The following is a 17,022-nucleotide window of genomic DNA, read 5'->3' as shown; positions in this document are numbered from 1 at the left end:
TCTCTCACCTTGGCAGAAGCAGCCACTGAAGCTGACACATAAAACTCAAGGTAAGCTGCCGCTCTGATAAGGCTGTAAAACTCGGGGAGGATTTCTGTCACGTGCACGAGATCAAGACGGTGACCGAGCCCGCCTGGGGGGGGGGCGGGGGGGGACACAGAGAGGTTGACCTCCAAAACAACAGTGGCCGGCTGAGAGGCCTGAACACCGGCGTGTAAACAAAAGGCCTCGGGATGTTTGACTGACAGAGGAACAATCAGAACGACTCTCTCACTTCTCTCCACCTGTTTAACATTCAGGTTCATTCCCACAGCGCCACAGTAAAATAAAAAACAGTTTATAATTTTTTTCAATCTATAAAAGCAGCGTTCTCCAACCCTTCAAATCGCTGCTTCCTCATTTACATACGAGCAGCGTAATTAGACGGGAAGAAGACGCAGGGTCCTGGAAACACAGTAAACATGAGTGACGCGAGACTCTGTTCATTCTGCTGCTAACGAGGCAGCGAGCGTCAGTAACCGTCAGGATGAGGCCTCGTTCCTCCAGGATACAGGAAGAGGATGAGAGGCTCATCAACAGACACAGAGAGACGAGATGTTCCAGGGACCAGGAGAACGACAGGAGACACGAGAGAGAGGAGGAGGAACCGCTGCGATGCTTTAATCATGCTCCCCCTGGTGGATAAACTCTGTATAAGTTCGGTTATGCTCAGCACTAGTTTCGTATATCCAGAAATGGACGTAGCCTTCAGTCTGTACGTTTATTCCGTCTGGATTTATCTTCTGAAAGATCACGATACGGACGAAACCGATGAAACTAAGCAGTACCACGGAAAGTCATGGGGGGGCAGTGTAGGATTCGTCCCAGGGCGGCTTTCACAGCTGGACGTTCTCCCGCCAATCAATCTCATCCTCAAGCGGATCCTGTCCGTCGGGCAGAGGCCTGGACCGACCTCCGTCCCCCTGGTCAAGTCTTCATGGTTCTGATCAGTTGGGTTTTAATCAGTTATTTGATGATATAAAAACAGGCTGAGACGTCCTGATTGACAGCTGAGACCGACTCCTGATTGGTCGAGCACATGCGTCAGCGGACCCCCCCCTCCACGATCACTACTGCACACAATCGTTACTTTATATGGCGTGCACGTTGACGAGGGCGAGTTCCATCTCCAGGTTAAAAGCAGTAAATACAACGTTAACGGTCCGTTTCACGACACTTCTCCTGCAACAGTCCATCAACGAGCCCGTCCTCAGACTAACAGGCCGCACGGTCATCACCTCAGGACACGGTCTGTTATTCCACTCAGTCAGCGGCCGAGTCACACGACTCCCTCCCTGACACGTAGAGAAATAACGTGCTCGTAAACACAGAAATCATATCAGTGTCAATGGGGGGGGGGGAACAGGGACACTATAAATAACACAAGTGTTGTATTCGGAGGCTGATTTTTCGGTTGGCTGATATCTGCCGCTGCCACAGAGACGAGTGTTTGTGCCTCTCACTAATCGGTGAGTCACACACGGTGAATTAGTGATGAGGGAGAAGGTGAGTGTGACTCAGGCACGACCCCGTCCTGGCATCAGTTCACATTTTGGCAGCGAGATAATTACAAACCCGAAAGATGAAAAGTTCAGGGTCTCACTCAATCTCTCCCGTGATTGGACGTGCACAGAAACACACACACAGACAGAAACACACACACAGACAGACACACACACACACACACACACACACACACACACACGTACCCGCAGGTCTCCGTTGGCCAGGTGGGGGCTGTGGTGTCCGGGGTAGGTGCCGTACACCGGCTCTTTGCAGTAGATCTTGATGACGCAGCGGTCCTGGACGTCCCGCGGGTCCTCCAGCTCGTAGAAGATGTTCCGGGTCTCATCCTTGATCAGCAGCGCCGTGCTCGGGGACCTGGACGCCAACGGTCATCGAAAAAAAACAAAAAAGCAGAAGAGATGAACTGATGGATTGTCCGTGCTGTGACGATTTCAGCAGCTGTTACCTGCTAATGAGCAGAGAAGTACGATCATTTACAGACCGGGAGGAGAATTGGAAAATCTTTAGCGGGCGAGAGGAGGGAATCAAACCGACGCAGCGTGATATCGAACTCATAAGAAACGTAATATTCAGAGCGAGCGGAGTTTAGAGGGAACTGGACGAGTGTCTGAGCTGCTTCAGAGCAGATTTTTACAGATAATCGATCATTAATACGTTGATGAAAATACACAGAGATGTTTTTTAGCTGCATTTGTGGAAGATGGGATTTTGTTTCATGTAAACACAAAATCCTACATCGAGCCTGGCGTTGAAAAGAAATCGTTAAGAGTGATTTTTGTTTTCACTTATGATCTGAGATGTTCACTGTTTGTGTGTCGTGATCAGAAGTTAAAGGAAAAAGTTGAACACTTTAATTAACCAGACAAGATCTGTGGTTTTATGGATTTGTATCTGTTGCTTCTGTTCCTTCCTGTTTTTCCTCATTTCTCTGTTTATATTTATTACTGTTATCTCCATGTCTGCGGCTGAAAAGCTGTTTGTCATTTACACATCTCACTTTACGATCGATTGATAAAACTAAATGAAGCGTGTCACCAAACAGATCAATAACGTGAGAGTGATGTCTGATACCTGAGCATGGCCATGGTGAGCCTCTGGGGGAACATGTGCACGATGAGCGCCCTCAGAGTCTCCAGGCTCGTCAGCTCGTGGGTCAGATGGACTCTGCGCGTCTCCTCCCCAAGCTGGAGGAACAAGATCCCTGCATTTATGGATGAGGAGGAGCAATGAGGGAGATCAACCATGGTGGACGGGTGAAGAGGAGGAGGAGGAGGAGGAGGAGGAGGGCGATGAAGTTTGAAAGGAGGAGGACACATTTTTCACCTCAACAGTAGATTTTTGCGTCTGATGAGTGTAGAGGCAACGAAACACAGATTTTATATTTTAAAAAACACACAAACAAGCACTTCCTGCCTCCAGGTGTTAACATCAGTCCTGAGGTCCGACCACAGTTCAGGGTTCGACCGTTCACACCTGACATTAAAGCTCCTGTCATCAGACACTTCCTGCTTCCACACATGAACTACAGACATTTTCCTCAGGGGCTGTGAGTGACAACACAAACATCAGAGTCTGTTGCTCTGGATATTTTCTGGAAACTTTTCCTCCACGAAGAAGAAGAATGATAATAACTTGGATTTATACGACGACTTTAAAAGGCCCCTTCATAGAGGAAGGTAAACATATAAAACAAACGGAGGAGGTTCTGACCTGGGGCCCGCAGCTTGGCCTGGCTGGACGAGCGAGCCAGCGGGAGGCTCTGACGGAGCCGGTTCATGCGGTTGAAGCCGATGGGGACGTCGGGCTCCGACATGGTTTCCAGATGCTCAGCTGAGGCGAAGGAAACCCTGTTGGCCTGGTCGGCGAGCGCCGGCTGAGTCGGGCTGAGGCGCGTCACGCGAGGCGTTCGAGTCTGCGAGACACGAGACGAGACGTTTAGAGAAGGAGGGAGAGGGTAACTGATGCTCGGATGTATATTTCTGCTGTGAACATGGGAATCAATGAGTGGAAATGTAGAGCAAACAAAAGACAAAAGGCGAAAAGGGAGAAAATCCATGAAAAGAAAGGAAAGGGAGAGAAGAGGGAAGCGTTTAGCTCGGAGGCACGTAAACAGTTTACCTCAGACAAAGCAGCTTCTTTCTCTCTGCTCTACCAACAGAGCCTCAACAAAAGGAAGCTGAATCCTGGAGATAAAATTAGAGCAGCGCAGCCGGCAGGTTAAACACACCGACTCCGAACGGCCTCCACAGCAAAACACACACAGAATCTACAAGAACAAAGCTTCAATTAAAACTTCACAACACGAGAGTAGGGAGTGTGTTTTTCATTCTCACTTTCCTCAGAACGTTATTAAAGTCGGTTAAGAGTTGAAAATCCTCCCGTGTGCACCAGACAGTGTTTCAGAGACTAAACACCAGCTCTACAGTTAAACTGGTATTCAAACCCACGTCACCGACATCTGAGATTTCTTCCACAAGAACATAGAGAATGATTTTCTCAGCATCTCTCAACACGACTGTGTTCATTTAAATAAACGTTTCTCTGAGCTGAACGCAGCTTCGTTAGGATCCCGTCTGCCTTTACCACCGACTGTTTTTAAAACGTTTACATTCACAAACAAACTATGTGACTCACTACAGGAAAGAAAAACTGAAAAACATCATCGGTGTCCTTTAAAAACCTCAGACATCTGCAGCGGTTACTGTAAAGTTACTGAGTGAAATGTTCCTGAGGTCAAATAAATCTCTGTTTCTCTCTGCAGCTGCAGGAAGTGCACAGACCCCGAGCCGACGACGGCGAGCAACGTGAGGCCCACGACCATGAAGCTCAACTCGATGACAGCAGCGTTATTTCCCCCGTACGATCTGAACCACCGGGGAGCTCGAATAGTGACGGAGCCTCGTTACAGCGCGATGAGGAGCGTCTGCAGCAGGTTGACTGTTAATGAATCTTCACTGACGGACATTTTCCAGCCCAAAGACGACGGTAATGAGCTCCCACTGCGCCGCGGGACGCCTCATGCATCCAGCGGCTCGGAGGCCTCTGCAACAGGCTGAGAGAGAGAGGGAGCGTGCAGGCGTGACGCTCGGACATGCATGTGTGCACAAACATGTAGGGGAACACCGACATGTCGGACGACATACGGTAACATTCACTACACACACACACACAACTGTGTTTTTAGATCCTTTAAAATGCATCGAACACATGCGGCCACATGCGGCTCTGACAGATTAGAGCGCGTGCGCCCGTCAGCCAGACGGCGTGCACGTTCTTCCTTCAACCGCACGAGCACCGAGCTGCTGAGGAGAAAACACTGAAGCACCAGGGATTCGTAAAGTTTGTGTTTAGTGAACTGTGAAGAGAAATGAAGAAGAGGAGCAGACAGAGGTTAGACGAAGAGAAGAAGAGTGTCAGAACTTTTATGATCTGGAAAATGAAGAAAGAGGAAACAAACTCAAACATGGATGAAGAAGGTTTTCCTTTAAATTGCTTTTTCTGAAATTGTTTTTCTTAAATAATGTAATTTGCTGCAAAAACATAAAACCTGACGAAGCTTTACAAATCCCTTTTAAAACGTTTCCCAGTGACTTCAGCCTCAGCAGGAAACACTCGATAAGAATCTGCACATCCACTGAGTGAATTCAGAAATTTCACGCTGCAAAGAGACTTTAAATTAAATCGTCTCGAGCCGTCCACAGGTTTTGACAATGTCACGTTAAAGATGAGATTCAAAACAGCAGCGTTGAAGTCGTGATACGTTCCCAGATAAGCGACGCTCACACAACGGGTCCTCTCAGGATAAAAGTCTGAATCATTCGTCCTGTTCGGAAAAACAGATGAAAAGGAATCAAACTCTAAATAATCTGTAAATCCTGAAGGAAAATATAAACTGAGCGACACGTCAGAGGAGGATTAACTGAGAGTTAAGACCGTCTGCAGTTCATCAGACTCCATCACAGATGAGATGACACTTTTATTAAACAGAGTGAAAATCCACTTTTAAAGCTCGTCCTTCATCTGATGCAGACGACAGGACGTTCCTGGTCCAACCTGTGTCCTCGTTTTCTACAGTAAAGTCGTCCTCCGCTCTCACAGCGAATCACAGAGAAGAAACAATCAATGGAACATGAATCCAGATCTTCTCCGATTAGAATCAATCAACACATGATGTATTTTCATCTCAGCGTTTTGGTCTTTAAGGGAAAAACACCAAAGATTTGTTTCCGTCAGAATAGAAGTGAAAAGAGGATCTGAAGAAAAACGATCTCAGTTTCCAGATAAAATACAAACACAGCAAAAATATAATAACTTCTATTCGTAGAAAACTAAAAATCAACTAATATTCTCATTTGGAGGAAAAACTGAAGCTTTAACCAATATTTTTTTTGGAACTGTTGCTTAAAAAAATGACAGAAACCCTAGAAAACAGTTTCCTCTTGATATGGTTCTTAAACTCAGATGAACAACATGTAAAACGCTGTGAAGCAGCTGATATGAAGGCGTGTGAGTCTGAAGCAGCAGCGTTTCCCTGCAGAGCCTCTCGTCTGTGTCACACTCTCCTCGTCTCGAGGGTGTTTCCTGCAGCCGGGTTCAGCGGTTCAGTCACAGCAGATAATGGACGACACAGAGGTTCCTCCAGTTCAAGCAGCCGCTGCAGAATCTGCATTAAACATCAGACTCCTTTCAAATCTGGAAGCTCCGAGTAAACACGTCAGGAAAAATGTCTATTTTTATTTTCCTGCAGCAGAGACGCCGTGAAATTCATGAGGAGAGAACAGTCATGTAGGATTTACATAAAAATACTACATCACGTGATTCTTCTACGTCCTGAAATTGAATAAAAGCTGCTATTATTATTATCATTATTATTATTATTCATTCTACAGCAGAATACAAAGCTGCCCATTTAGATTTTCGACCACAGAGAACACAACCTGCTCCAGTCGTTTTTAAAACCAGAGATATTTTCATGATTCCTTCACGATATCGGCTTCATCATTGTTCCAGATGTGTCGTACAGATCCTGACATCTGCACAGTTTCATGACTGAGTGGAAGCTGCTGGAGCGGAGCTGCTGAGTCTGAGACGAGGAGCGGATATAAGATCAATTACAGGGAAATTAATTGTGTTCTTAGTTCATTAATTAAAAAAAACAATTTCAGGGTACTTAGTTCGTTTAACTGCCTCAGTTCAACATTTATTAGCGGAGTGCAAACACAATAAATGGTTTATAATGTGGTTAGAGGAGGATTTACAGTGTTTCAGAGGAGAAGTTTCACGTCTTCTTCAAACAGCTGATGTCTATTGATGAATTATGATCCAATAAGAGTCAAATCGATCTGAAAGCACCGGATGATTTGGGGTGTGGTTGAATATTTCATAGTAACTTCCACATGTTGTCACTTTCCTCTAGTTCTACTACTTCAAACTTTTCCTAATTTAAATAAGGAAGGAAAGGACAGAGTTTGATCGGGAACCTGAACAACAGGAAGTTCAGCCTCTGTCACTGGAGCACGAGGTTTTAAACCAGACGCTGAACACCGGCTGAGACCAGAAGGGTCAAACTACATGAACAATTCAAACTGAGCCAATCAGAGGAGAGAAGAAGATTCTTCTGGACAGATTCTGTATATTTACATGAAATCAAATTAAACTACAACGTCACCAACAGACCCAACAGGTTCCTTATGAATCCACAAAGATGTTTGCACCAACAGACACACACTCACAAACATCCGTCCCCTGAACATCTGATTCTTTCATGAATTATTCTCTAAGATTCCTGCAGTTCTGTCCAAAATCACATCCTGTCCCCGGACTCAGCAGAAATCTGTCCGGTAGTTTTTACATGATCCTGCTAAACATCAGAAAAACTGAATTAAACGTCAGTTGACTCTCACCTCGACGTGCAGCAGCTTCTCTAACAGCAAGAAAAGATCTTCATCATTTACTCTTCAGCTCCTCGTCTTCACACTGAGACACAAGAGTTTTAAATGTGTGAATTACTATACAACACACACACACACACACACACACAGACACACACAGACACACACACCTCGTGTTAACCCTGTGAACCAGACTCGTCTTCACCGAACGTTACGACTCCGACTTTCACACAGTGACTGTTTCTCAGACACACACATTTCCCACCAGCTCATTCACAGGGTCTTGATTGACGCAGCAGCTGTGCACAGCTGTACCGTGCGCACACACACACACACACACACACTCTCATGTCACAGGCATTATCGCTGCATTCCTTCCATCTGAACCCTGACAGATTGTGTTTATAAAATCCTGTGTCACAGTTACAGAGCAGTGATGAAGCTCCCGTCTTCCCAGCCTGGGGGGGCGGAGGTAAAGCTGGCGGGGGGGAACACACGACACGTCACTTGATTGAGCCGCAGTCTTGTTCCATTTCCCACAGAGCGGCTCCACAGGAGCAGCTGGGGGTTAATTGCCTTGCTCAAGGGCACTGGTTTTTAAGTGAGCGGCGGGAACCTCCCGTTCGCCTCCCTGCCCAGATATTCCCCCGCTGCCTGGCTGAGTCCGGGCCGGAGTATTTAGACCCACCGGGTGCAGTGATTGGAGTCTGACTTTGACCTTGACGTCCGACCTCCTGCTTTTTACTGCATTTAGAAAATAAACCATAAAGTCTGTGGAGCGGCGGAGACGAGTCTGCAGAGTAAACACAGCATTAAATCCAGTTCTGTTTCTGTATCACCTCAGAGCCGCAGCCCACGGAAAGATAATCGTCCCTCACATAAAACCCAGTTCCCTTATTGCTTCCCAGTAAAGTTGGGCCTGATGAACGTGCAGCCTGCGGAGCAAACATCGGCGTCTTGACAGATGGCGGTGGAGTGTCAGTAAGTGATTCTGGCCACGTGCCTCAGCACAGTGCGGGTCGGGTGTGAGGACACGGACACTGCAGCACTCGGCCTCCTAAGCCTTTTAACGGTGGAAAACACTCCGGCTTTTCTCCGAGTCAGACGGGGGAATAGCGACTTTCCGCCGAGCATCATATCAACAGCCGAACAGCATGAGGACAACAAAAGCAGCTGCCTGAATGGGTCGGCGCTGAGCCTGCTCACCGGGACCAATATGGCGGGGGAAGTCTGGGGATGCCTCTGAACAGAAACTGGCCCGGTCACGTTGTCGATACGAGACACGTGAGAAGCAGGCGAGCGACTCACGAGCTCCCTGAAGTCACAGAAATCCTTTTAAATACATTTAAAGAATAAGTTCCTCTGGGTGTTTGCAGACCGGCCTGTAAAATATCTGTTGGAGCTTTTACAAAAACCAGCATGTGCTGCAAACCCGATCCAAAAGAAGCAGAGACTCATCATCCATTATTTGACTTCTTCTGCATAAATGTCGACACTAAAAATAATGATCTGCCGGTGACGCACAAGGACGTTGCCTTCACTGTAAGCCACTTAATTAGGTTTTATGATTTTCACGCAGTAACAGCAGCTGGAAGCTTTTCATTGTTTCTGTCCGTCAAAGAATCCAAAAAAAGACCAAAACCAGGTCGTCTGCTTTTCACATCAGTTCAAACTCAAACCCGTCAGTTCCTACTTTAACTTCACAGATAATTAAAAAGATAACGTGGCTCCACGATCACTGCTGCACAGACTCTGTCAGGCCGGTTGTTGAAATGAAAATAATAATAATCTTCAGTTGTACCTTAGCGTCAGGTGTTTCAGCCTTTTAGTCGCAATAATGTTAAAAGCTGAACCTGAGGCTCAAGGTAAATCTGTCTAATGGTTTGTGTGGAAGTGCTAAACCAATATGGCTCCAATAGTTCTTTAATTTCTCTATGTGCACTAAATGTCACTGCCATGCAAATAAAGGCATTTTTCTATTCGTCCAGAAACATTTGTGTGGTAATCACTTTATCTTAATTATCAATAACATCTCCACCCTTGTCCAGGCTCCTGGGTACAGTGGTTAACTATATGACTATGTATGATACCGGTTATTAAACAGAAGCACAGTCTCAGGATGGAGGGATGCATTTATACTTCCTGTCCTCTGTCACCATGGTAACTTGAACAAGCAGCAGAAAAACCCCACAAACCACAGGCTCCGTTCTAATTCCCCTCAGAAGGAAGATGGCTGCTGAACAACTGGGATCTTGTTGAGCTCCAGCGTTCCCCCTCCCCCGCCCGAGCCCACAGCGTGGTACATTCCACTGAATTCAAACACCGAGGCGACGGGAGGAGACAATGGGCTGTGATTACTTCGGCCGCTCGGCACAGAAAGACGAGCGGCTCAGGGGAGGAAAAGTGGAGCAGTGATATTTGTATAAGTGAAGCTGGATGAGGAGCAGACGAATGTGCAGCTCTCAGCTCAGTGTGTGTCTGACAGAGGCAGCAGCACGTGTGTGTGTAATATACATACATGCATATTTACAGTATGTATGTACACGTGCACGGAGGTGTGTGTGTGTGTGTGTGTGTGTGTGTGTGTGTGTGTGTGTGTGTGTGTGTGTGTGTGTGCGCTTGCAGCCATCAGGACATATTTCTTTCCCTATCTGAGATGTGTTTCTTTGCAGTGGGTTTATCATCCATGCCTGTGTTTGCATTTACTGAGCTGACAAACCAATGAAACATCAAAGTGGAACCAGTGGCGGGGGGTGCGACTATTAAACGCACACACCCCCCTCACAGACACGAGCACTGCTGCAGGCGTTTCTATTGCATCAGAAGAAGAAGAAGAAGAGGTGAGACTCCCCGAGACGAAGAGGGAGCGATTAACCAATCCTGTACGAGCTGCAGGCCGCCAACAAACAGAAGAGGATTGGAAGAAGAAGAAAGAGGAAAGAGCTGAGCAGACGAGGAGCGAGTGAGAAGCAGCTGCCACAGCACATGACGTCTGAAAGGAGACAGCAGAGGGAATAAGGTTGAATAAAAGAGGCTGTTTTTTAAATCCAGATTCTGATTATAGAAGAAATACCAATAATTATGAAATCAGACCTAATCTACATTGTCTTGAGTCGGTTTTAAATCTGGACAATAAGAAAAACTGTGAATATTGGTCGTTTAAAATCTTACAACCTGTTTAATCCTGAAGCTGCAGCTTCTCCATTGTTCCATTTCAGAGCAGCTGAAATTCGCTGCGTCAGCAAACAGAGACGTTCACAATCTCTCAGTAATTCTATGGTTAAGATGCCGGGAGCTGCAGTAAGTGCTGAGGTCAGCACATCCACCACAACCTGCCACCGGCTGCGTCCACTGAGGGTCAGAGGCTGTGTTCAGGCTGTGCTCAGGTCGGAGCTCACGGTGCATCAGAGCTTTTCACTGGGGAAACACTCACATGTGGACTTTAGGTTGAAATCATGTTTATAATTCATTATCCTGGGATGTTAGAAGATCTCAAATCATTTTGGTTTTGTTCTTCCAGGATATGAAAGCTCCTCCTCCTCCTCCTCCTCCTCAGCACGATGAAGGTGAACCAGGTTCGTGGTTACACGGCAGCCTCTTTCCACAGACGCCCAAATTAATCTGAATAATCCTCAGAACCTGCCGTCAGCTGTTTCTGCTGGGACCGTTTCCTCTGTCCCATAAAAGCTCAAAATCTCAAAATAATCTGCGAATATTAATCCAAATCTTTCTGCAACTCATGACCCTTTAAACATAATCACACGGAGTCAGATGCTCATTATTCTTGAACCGCACAGAACAACAACGGCAACACAAACAGGTTCCTCCCAGTAATTGCTGGGATTACAGTTCTGCTTCCAATAAACCACAGTGCAGCTTCTTCCCCTGATTGACTGAGCCTGTTTGTTTTGCTGAGTTTAATTAGTTCACACTTTAATTTAAATTACATTGTTCTCACATGAAGGAGGAAACACTCGGAGCTGGAGCTCACGCTGCTCTCGCTCTCTCTGCATCACTCTTTCACATTATCTATGTTCTTTTTTCTTATCTTTATTCCAGAACATTGTCTTTCAGTTGAGGAGCAGGAGTTATTGATTTTGATGATTTCGCCCTCAAACAGCTCCTGCTCAGATTTGCTCTGCTTGTGCTCAAACTGTGAGCTTGCACTCAGATATGTTTGTTGCTTGGACAGATTCAACTCTTCTCCTCGTGCTAACTGCTTCAGTGCACGTGTGAAAAAACGTTTGCGCTCAAATTTCTCCGTTGCACAAAGAAGAGCTGAAGCTGGAGGGCAGGAAATCTGAGTGCAAGCAACAAAATATCTGGTGTGAGTGCACAGTTTTGAGTGAGAGCTTTAGAAAATCTGAACCTGAAATCAATGTCCTGTGCAGTAAAGAGAACATGTGAACATAAGTATATATGTCTAGATATAGTTTAATATATATTATGGTCCATGCATGAAGGACAATTCACCTGCAGTAACGGTGCATAGTGATCCAATGTTTATTATTGAATAGTTTAGTTCTAAAACCATCTGCTGCAGCCGCCGTGTTTGAGGAAGTTATGTTTTCATCTACATTTGTTATTTATCAGGATTTCCACAAAAACTACTAAACAGATTTCCACAGAACTCGGTGGGAGGATGTGGATCAGAGAAGAAGTCATTCACTTTTGGTCTGGAGCCGAATCGGGAGGATTTTCTTTCACTTTCTTTGAAAAAGTGGCGTTTTTGGACGTTTATTTTCTCAATGATGAAACAAACATATTCGGAGGACTGAGATCTATGAGTGTGAGGAAATTGGTAGATTTATATTTGTTTTAATAAGGGGACCGAGGTATGAGCTCTAATATAATAATGCTGCAAAATAACAATGCAGATGAAAACATAACCTTCTTTGGCAGAGGGAATAAAAATATAATGAGAACCTATAATGATCAGAGAACAACATAGAAGAAGGAAACGTGAATAAAGACCCGATTCAAGCATCATTTATGAGACTCGTGTTTCTCGAGCCTCCAACTATCAACCAAGTCTCCGTTTCTCACCAGGAATCATGATGCGAGCAAAAAGAAAAGCACAAGCGAGAGTTTGAACACAAACGGCAACATGTGACGGCGAAGAGGCGAGCGAAACATGCAACAGAGACAAATCCACACGGAGGATTTAGGCTGAAACACAAACACAACATCGACACTGACCTTGAAGCTCCAGTAGTTTGGCTGTTGCTGGAGGGGGGTGGACAAGGGAGAGGGATAGAAAAGGGACGGGGGAGGATAAAAGAGAGAGGTGGGGGGTCAAGTGTGAGACAGTTTCTCATGTGTTCAACTGCACAAACACAAGGTTACAAAAAAATCAAGCAAAAGAATGAGAAACCAGAACCAGTGAGAGGAACGAGGTTTAACGCCACATTATTTTTATGTAAATGCCCCAAAAAAACATTTCTTCAAAACCACAAAAGCGATAAACAGCCTTTTGTGTTTGTGAGTCGCGCCTGGTGAGAAAATGACGAGTTAATTATTGTGATGATAGCCAGATTAACTCACGATGTCCTTCACTGCCGTCATAATTGGACTTTAATTGCTGGTAATTGCCTCTCAGTAATTAATCAAATGTTTACAGGGACTTCACGCACACTAATGATCCCGACCCAGCTCCTCGACTCAGCCCCACGCCGCTCCTCCTGAGACGCAGCGTTCTGGCGTGGACCCAGAGCGGAATTAAAGCGACGCCGCGACACTGGATTAACGCTCACTTCCTCTGACAGGACGGAAACTTTCAGGTCAACACGCGTCGGATTCTTTAAGATCAGCAGCAGGACGAACGCTCGTCAAGGAAAAGTCCGATAATCAATACGTTCTTCAGCTGGTGTGCACTTTGTGATTTTTGTTTATAATGATTATATATGATGTTTATGTATTTTTATTTATATTTAACATGTTTTATTTAAGTTGATTTAACACAAAGTTACTGAAGTTGTCTTGTTTTGTTTGATGTGTGGAGTAAATTCCTTATTAGTAAAACAGCCTCTTCACTTTAGATCCACATCTGTTCAGACTCATGTTACATGTAGTCAGGACTTTGAAGGTATTTATTTTTAAAGATATTAAGTGTATTTTATAGGGCTGTGAATCTCTCCCTTATAAGATGATACGTATCTAAGTAGATGGACTATGATTCAGGGACGATACTTTTTATAACAGAACGATTTGATTCTTTTATAGACATTCATTTTCTATTATGAATTACACGTCCTTTAACATATTGACTGAAGCTTTAACAACTCTGCACCAGTAACTATTACTGCCGGTCCAATAAGATCAATACATTCTGATGTTATAGGCTTGTCTCATAAAGACTTCCCTCCCATCATCCCTCCATCCATCCCTCCATCCATCATCCCTCCATCCATCCACTTGTGTATTTCCAGCAGCCTCAGCACCATCTTCCAGCTCCTCCTCAGGGACACGGAGACGTTCCCAGGCCTGATGAGATTCATAATATCTGTTCTAAACGAGAGCAGCTCCTGAACAGACGCCTCGACCCCATCGACTGTCTCCATATCCACAACACACAGCCTCCTCAGAGTGGATATCACAGCTCCTCACCTCCTCTCTGAGGTTGACCCCAGACAACACTCTGCAGTGGAGACTCCTTTCACTCACTTGTAACCGGATCCTAATTCTCTGGAACGTAGATCGATGAGTAAACCTTTGCTTTCCAGCTCGGCTCCGTCTCAACGGCAGCTGTCAACGCTCCGTCTGACCCTCGCTCACCTCGAGATGCTGATGGACGACGGGGATCTGAACACATTCGTGTGTAGAGACGTTGTTGTCAAGTGTTTCTCTGCAGGTGAATCAAGTGTGTTGCTGCTCCACAGTAAATAAGATCTGACCGAACCGCGGAGGTCGTCTCAGATGAAGCATCGACCTCATCACAGCGAACTCACATCAGACGAGGAAAGGTTCAAAAAGCTAATTATGAAATACTTAATGAATTTATTAATGGGATTTAGAAAATGTGAAGAAATGATTCCCTGATGTTTCAAGGTTTCTGAGGTGTTCAGCGATTTAAATTCAAGACCTGTTAAAACCTCGTTAATAGCAGAGTGAAGCTCAATAGTTTTTTCATGGTCACACCGGTCGTACGAGAGCAGGAAGAAAAGAACACAAAGAGGCCACAAGGGACTCGAACCGACGATAAAACAACTCAAATCAGCCACAAATACACAAAGGGACAGTAAATGACTGGAGACACAAAACAACAGAAAAGACTCAAATCGACCACAAAAAACCCACAATGACCATGAAGAGACACAGAATGAAACCACAGGACTGCACAGAGATGTACAACGACAACAAAATGACCACAAAGAGATTCTGAAAGATCAGATCGACACAAACCGACAATCAATAACTCACAACGAGGACTGAAAACACAAAAAGCAACAAAAAAAGACTCAACACGACCACAAAAAAACTCACAATGACCATGAAGAGACACAGAATGAAACCATATAACCAGCAGGTTTGTAGTCTTATTTAAGAGGAGATTTGAGCCTCTGACCTCCAACACACATCTTCAAGTTCTGATGGCATCGCCGACAAATCACCGCCCGACGCACGTCCACCAACATCTGAACTCACAAAGACTCAAAACGCCAATGCAAGAAATCAAGTTCTACTTTTGTTAAGTGAACTCAATTCAATAAGGTTTGAGGCTTTTCCAGAGCTGCAGAAGAGTTAAAGTTACTACTTTAGGTGAAGAGGAGAAATATCAGAGAAGTGACGACAGATTCCTTCTGACTCGTCTCACTCACAGAGAATAATTCAACTTTGACTCTTTCTGTGGAAAATGTCAAATCCTGCTTCCAATCGTTTATCATGTAAAATTCAAAGTGTTGAAATAATAAACACAAATATACGATAAAACGAGGAGGAACCGACAATAAATATTCACACAACTTGAGACTAAGACTTCAACTTCCAGAGTTTGGGGCAACACCAGAGAACTCAGTTTGTTAAATGAATGTCAGGTTATGTCGGAGGTGAAGTGAGGAAACGGGACAGAAGACACACAGACACACACTCTGCAGGCCGGTGGGATTCTGTGACCCAGATTCCAGAGCCCAACGTGGCGTCAAGTGTTCGAGTCCAGTGACCAACACAGCACGAGGACACCCGACGTGACGCCGCTCGGCCTCATCTCCATCTGCACCACAACCAAACAAGGAGGCTTCTGCTTTCACTGTTAATCAAACATGAACTGATTCTGCATCAAATCTTTATGTCTTAGATGTGACGACTGTTTTATCACTCGAACATCACATGAGTCCAGAACTCAGTGTGTTCATGTTCCTCTGGCCTGACTCCATTCAAAACATCCTCACACACAAACTAACTTCAACTAATCTACAGACAACATCATTTACACAGTATTCATGAATTATAGTGAGATGAAAATAATAAAGTACAAATCATTCTGCATCATTATCACCAAACAACAAAAATGCTCAACTTTACTTTGTAAGTACTTTGTACTTTGTTTAACTTGTACTTGTTTCCATTTTCCTTGAAATCAGCTGTGTCTTACTTCAGGGCCTACTTGAATAAAATAAAATAAAAACCAAAATAACTCGTCTGTCATTCGAACGAACCGTCGGCAGCAACGGGAGAGATTCTGACGAGTCCGTGGCTCGTCAAAAAATCCATAACGTTTTTACCATCCTCAGCACATCACCTGTCTGTGTCGGCCCAGAGCAGCTGAACTCCCTGCACCTTTAGATCTGTTTAATTTAGCGGTTACTGACGAGTTAAATGATTTGATCTGAACGTCCCTACTTCCTCTTTGAACTGTGGCCCGACACCGTCTCATTTGTGCCGGACTCACCGTCACTGCACCAGTGAAAGGTGCCTACACTTTGATGGAACATTAAAATATCCATAAAGTTTTTACCATTCTCTGCGATGACACGGATGAGAATATACGGAGTCATGAACATACTATTTGCTTTTTTCTTGAAAAAGAAGAATCAGGTGCTCACGCTCCCGAGGGTGTGAACCTCTACGACCCCCCCCCTGACTTCACGATGTGACTCTGAGGCTCTTCCACTCGGTGGCTTGACGACAACCCGACGCCTGTGAGAAACGTGTTCACGTCATCGGGCTCCTCTCAGAATCACTGTGACAGAAACAAACAGCTGATAACTATGAAAGTAAATCTCCCACTGGGTCTTAATCCCTCGTACGTGGATCTTCACGTTCACGCTGCGCGATCACCTGCTCCCACAGTTTGCACTTTAAATAGGAAATGACTATAAATTACCGCCAAGTCACTCCACAGATAATTTAATGCACCGACAAGCGTTTTGGAAGATTAAACCCGTCTCTTCGAACACAAACAGGCCCCGATGCACCGTGACTCAGTGATTACCGTCCAGAATATTTCTCTATCACTTGAGCTGAAATCCCAGAACGCACATACGCACCGAGACAGAGCGGAGAGAGACGAGGAAGACGAGGAAGACGAGGAAGACGAGGGGAGGAAGACGAGGGAGGAAGAGCGGGA

At 45.2% G+C, this 17,022-nt stretch overlaps 1 protein-coding gene across 10 annotated transcripts in view; it reads right to left on the bottom strand.

Annotated features, from left to right (window-relative positions):
- The window catches only part of zgc:114120 (uncharacterized protein LOC619267 homolog), a 67,748-nt gene that overhangs the window by 18,430 nt on the left and 32,296 nt on the right, over nt 1-17,022 (bottom strand). For 9 of the 10 annotated variants that reach the window (XR_007032308.1, XM_035145772.2, XM_047338316.1 and 6 more), the window contains 4 exons: nt 12,657-12,683; nt 3,277-3,478; nt 2,638-2,767; nt 1,749-1,920 (listed from right to left, as the gene is read on the bottom strand). Coding sequence is in view for 9 of the 10 variants with exons in the window: in XM_035145772.2 (XP_035001663.2) it covers nt 1,749-1,920; nt 2,638-2,767; nt 3,277-3,478; nt 12,657-12,683 (531 nt within the window). In the remaining variant the exon portion in view is untranslated. The remainder of the gene's footprint in view (nt 1-1,748; nt 1,921-2,637; nt 2,768-3,276; nt 3,479-12,656; nt 12,684-17,022) is intronic. The other variant, XM_035145778.2, reaches the window with a different exon arrangement.

This window comes from Hippoglossus stenolepis, chromosome 21, assembly GCF_022539355.2.
Source record: "Hippoglossus stenolepis isolate QCI-W04-F060 chromosome 21, HSTE1.2, whole genome shotgun sequence".
Taxonomy (NCBI): Eukaryota; Metazoa; Chordata; class Actinopteri; order Pleuronectiformes; family Pleuronectidae; genus Hippoglossus; species Hippoglossus stenolepis.
This window is presented reverse-complemented; position numbering and strand designations above follow the sequence as displayed.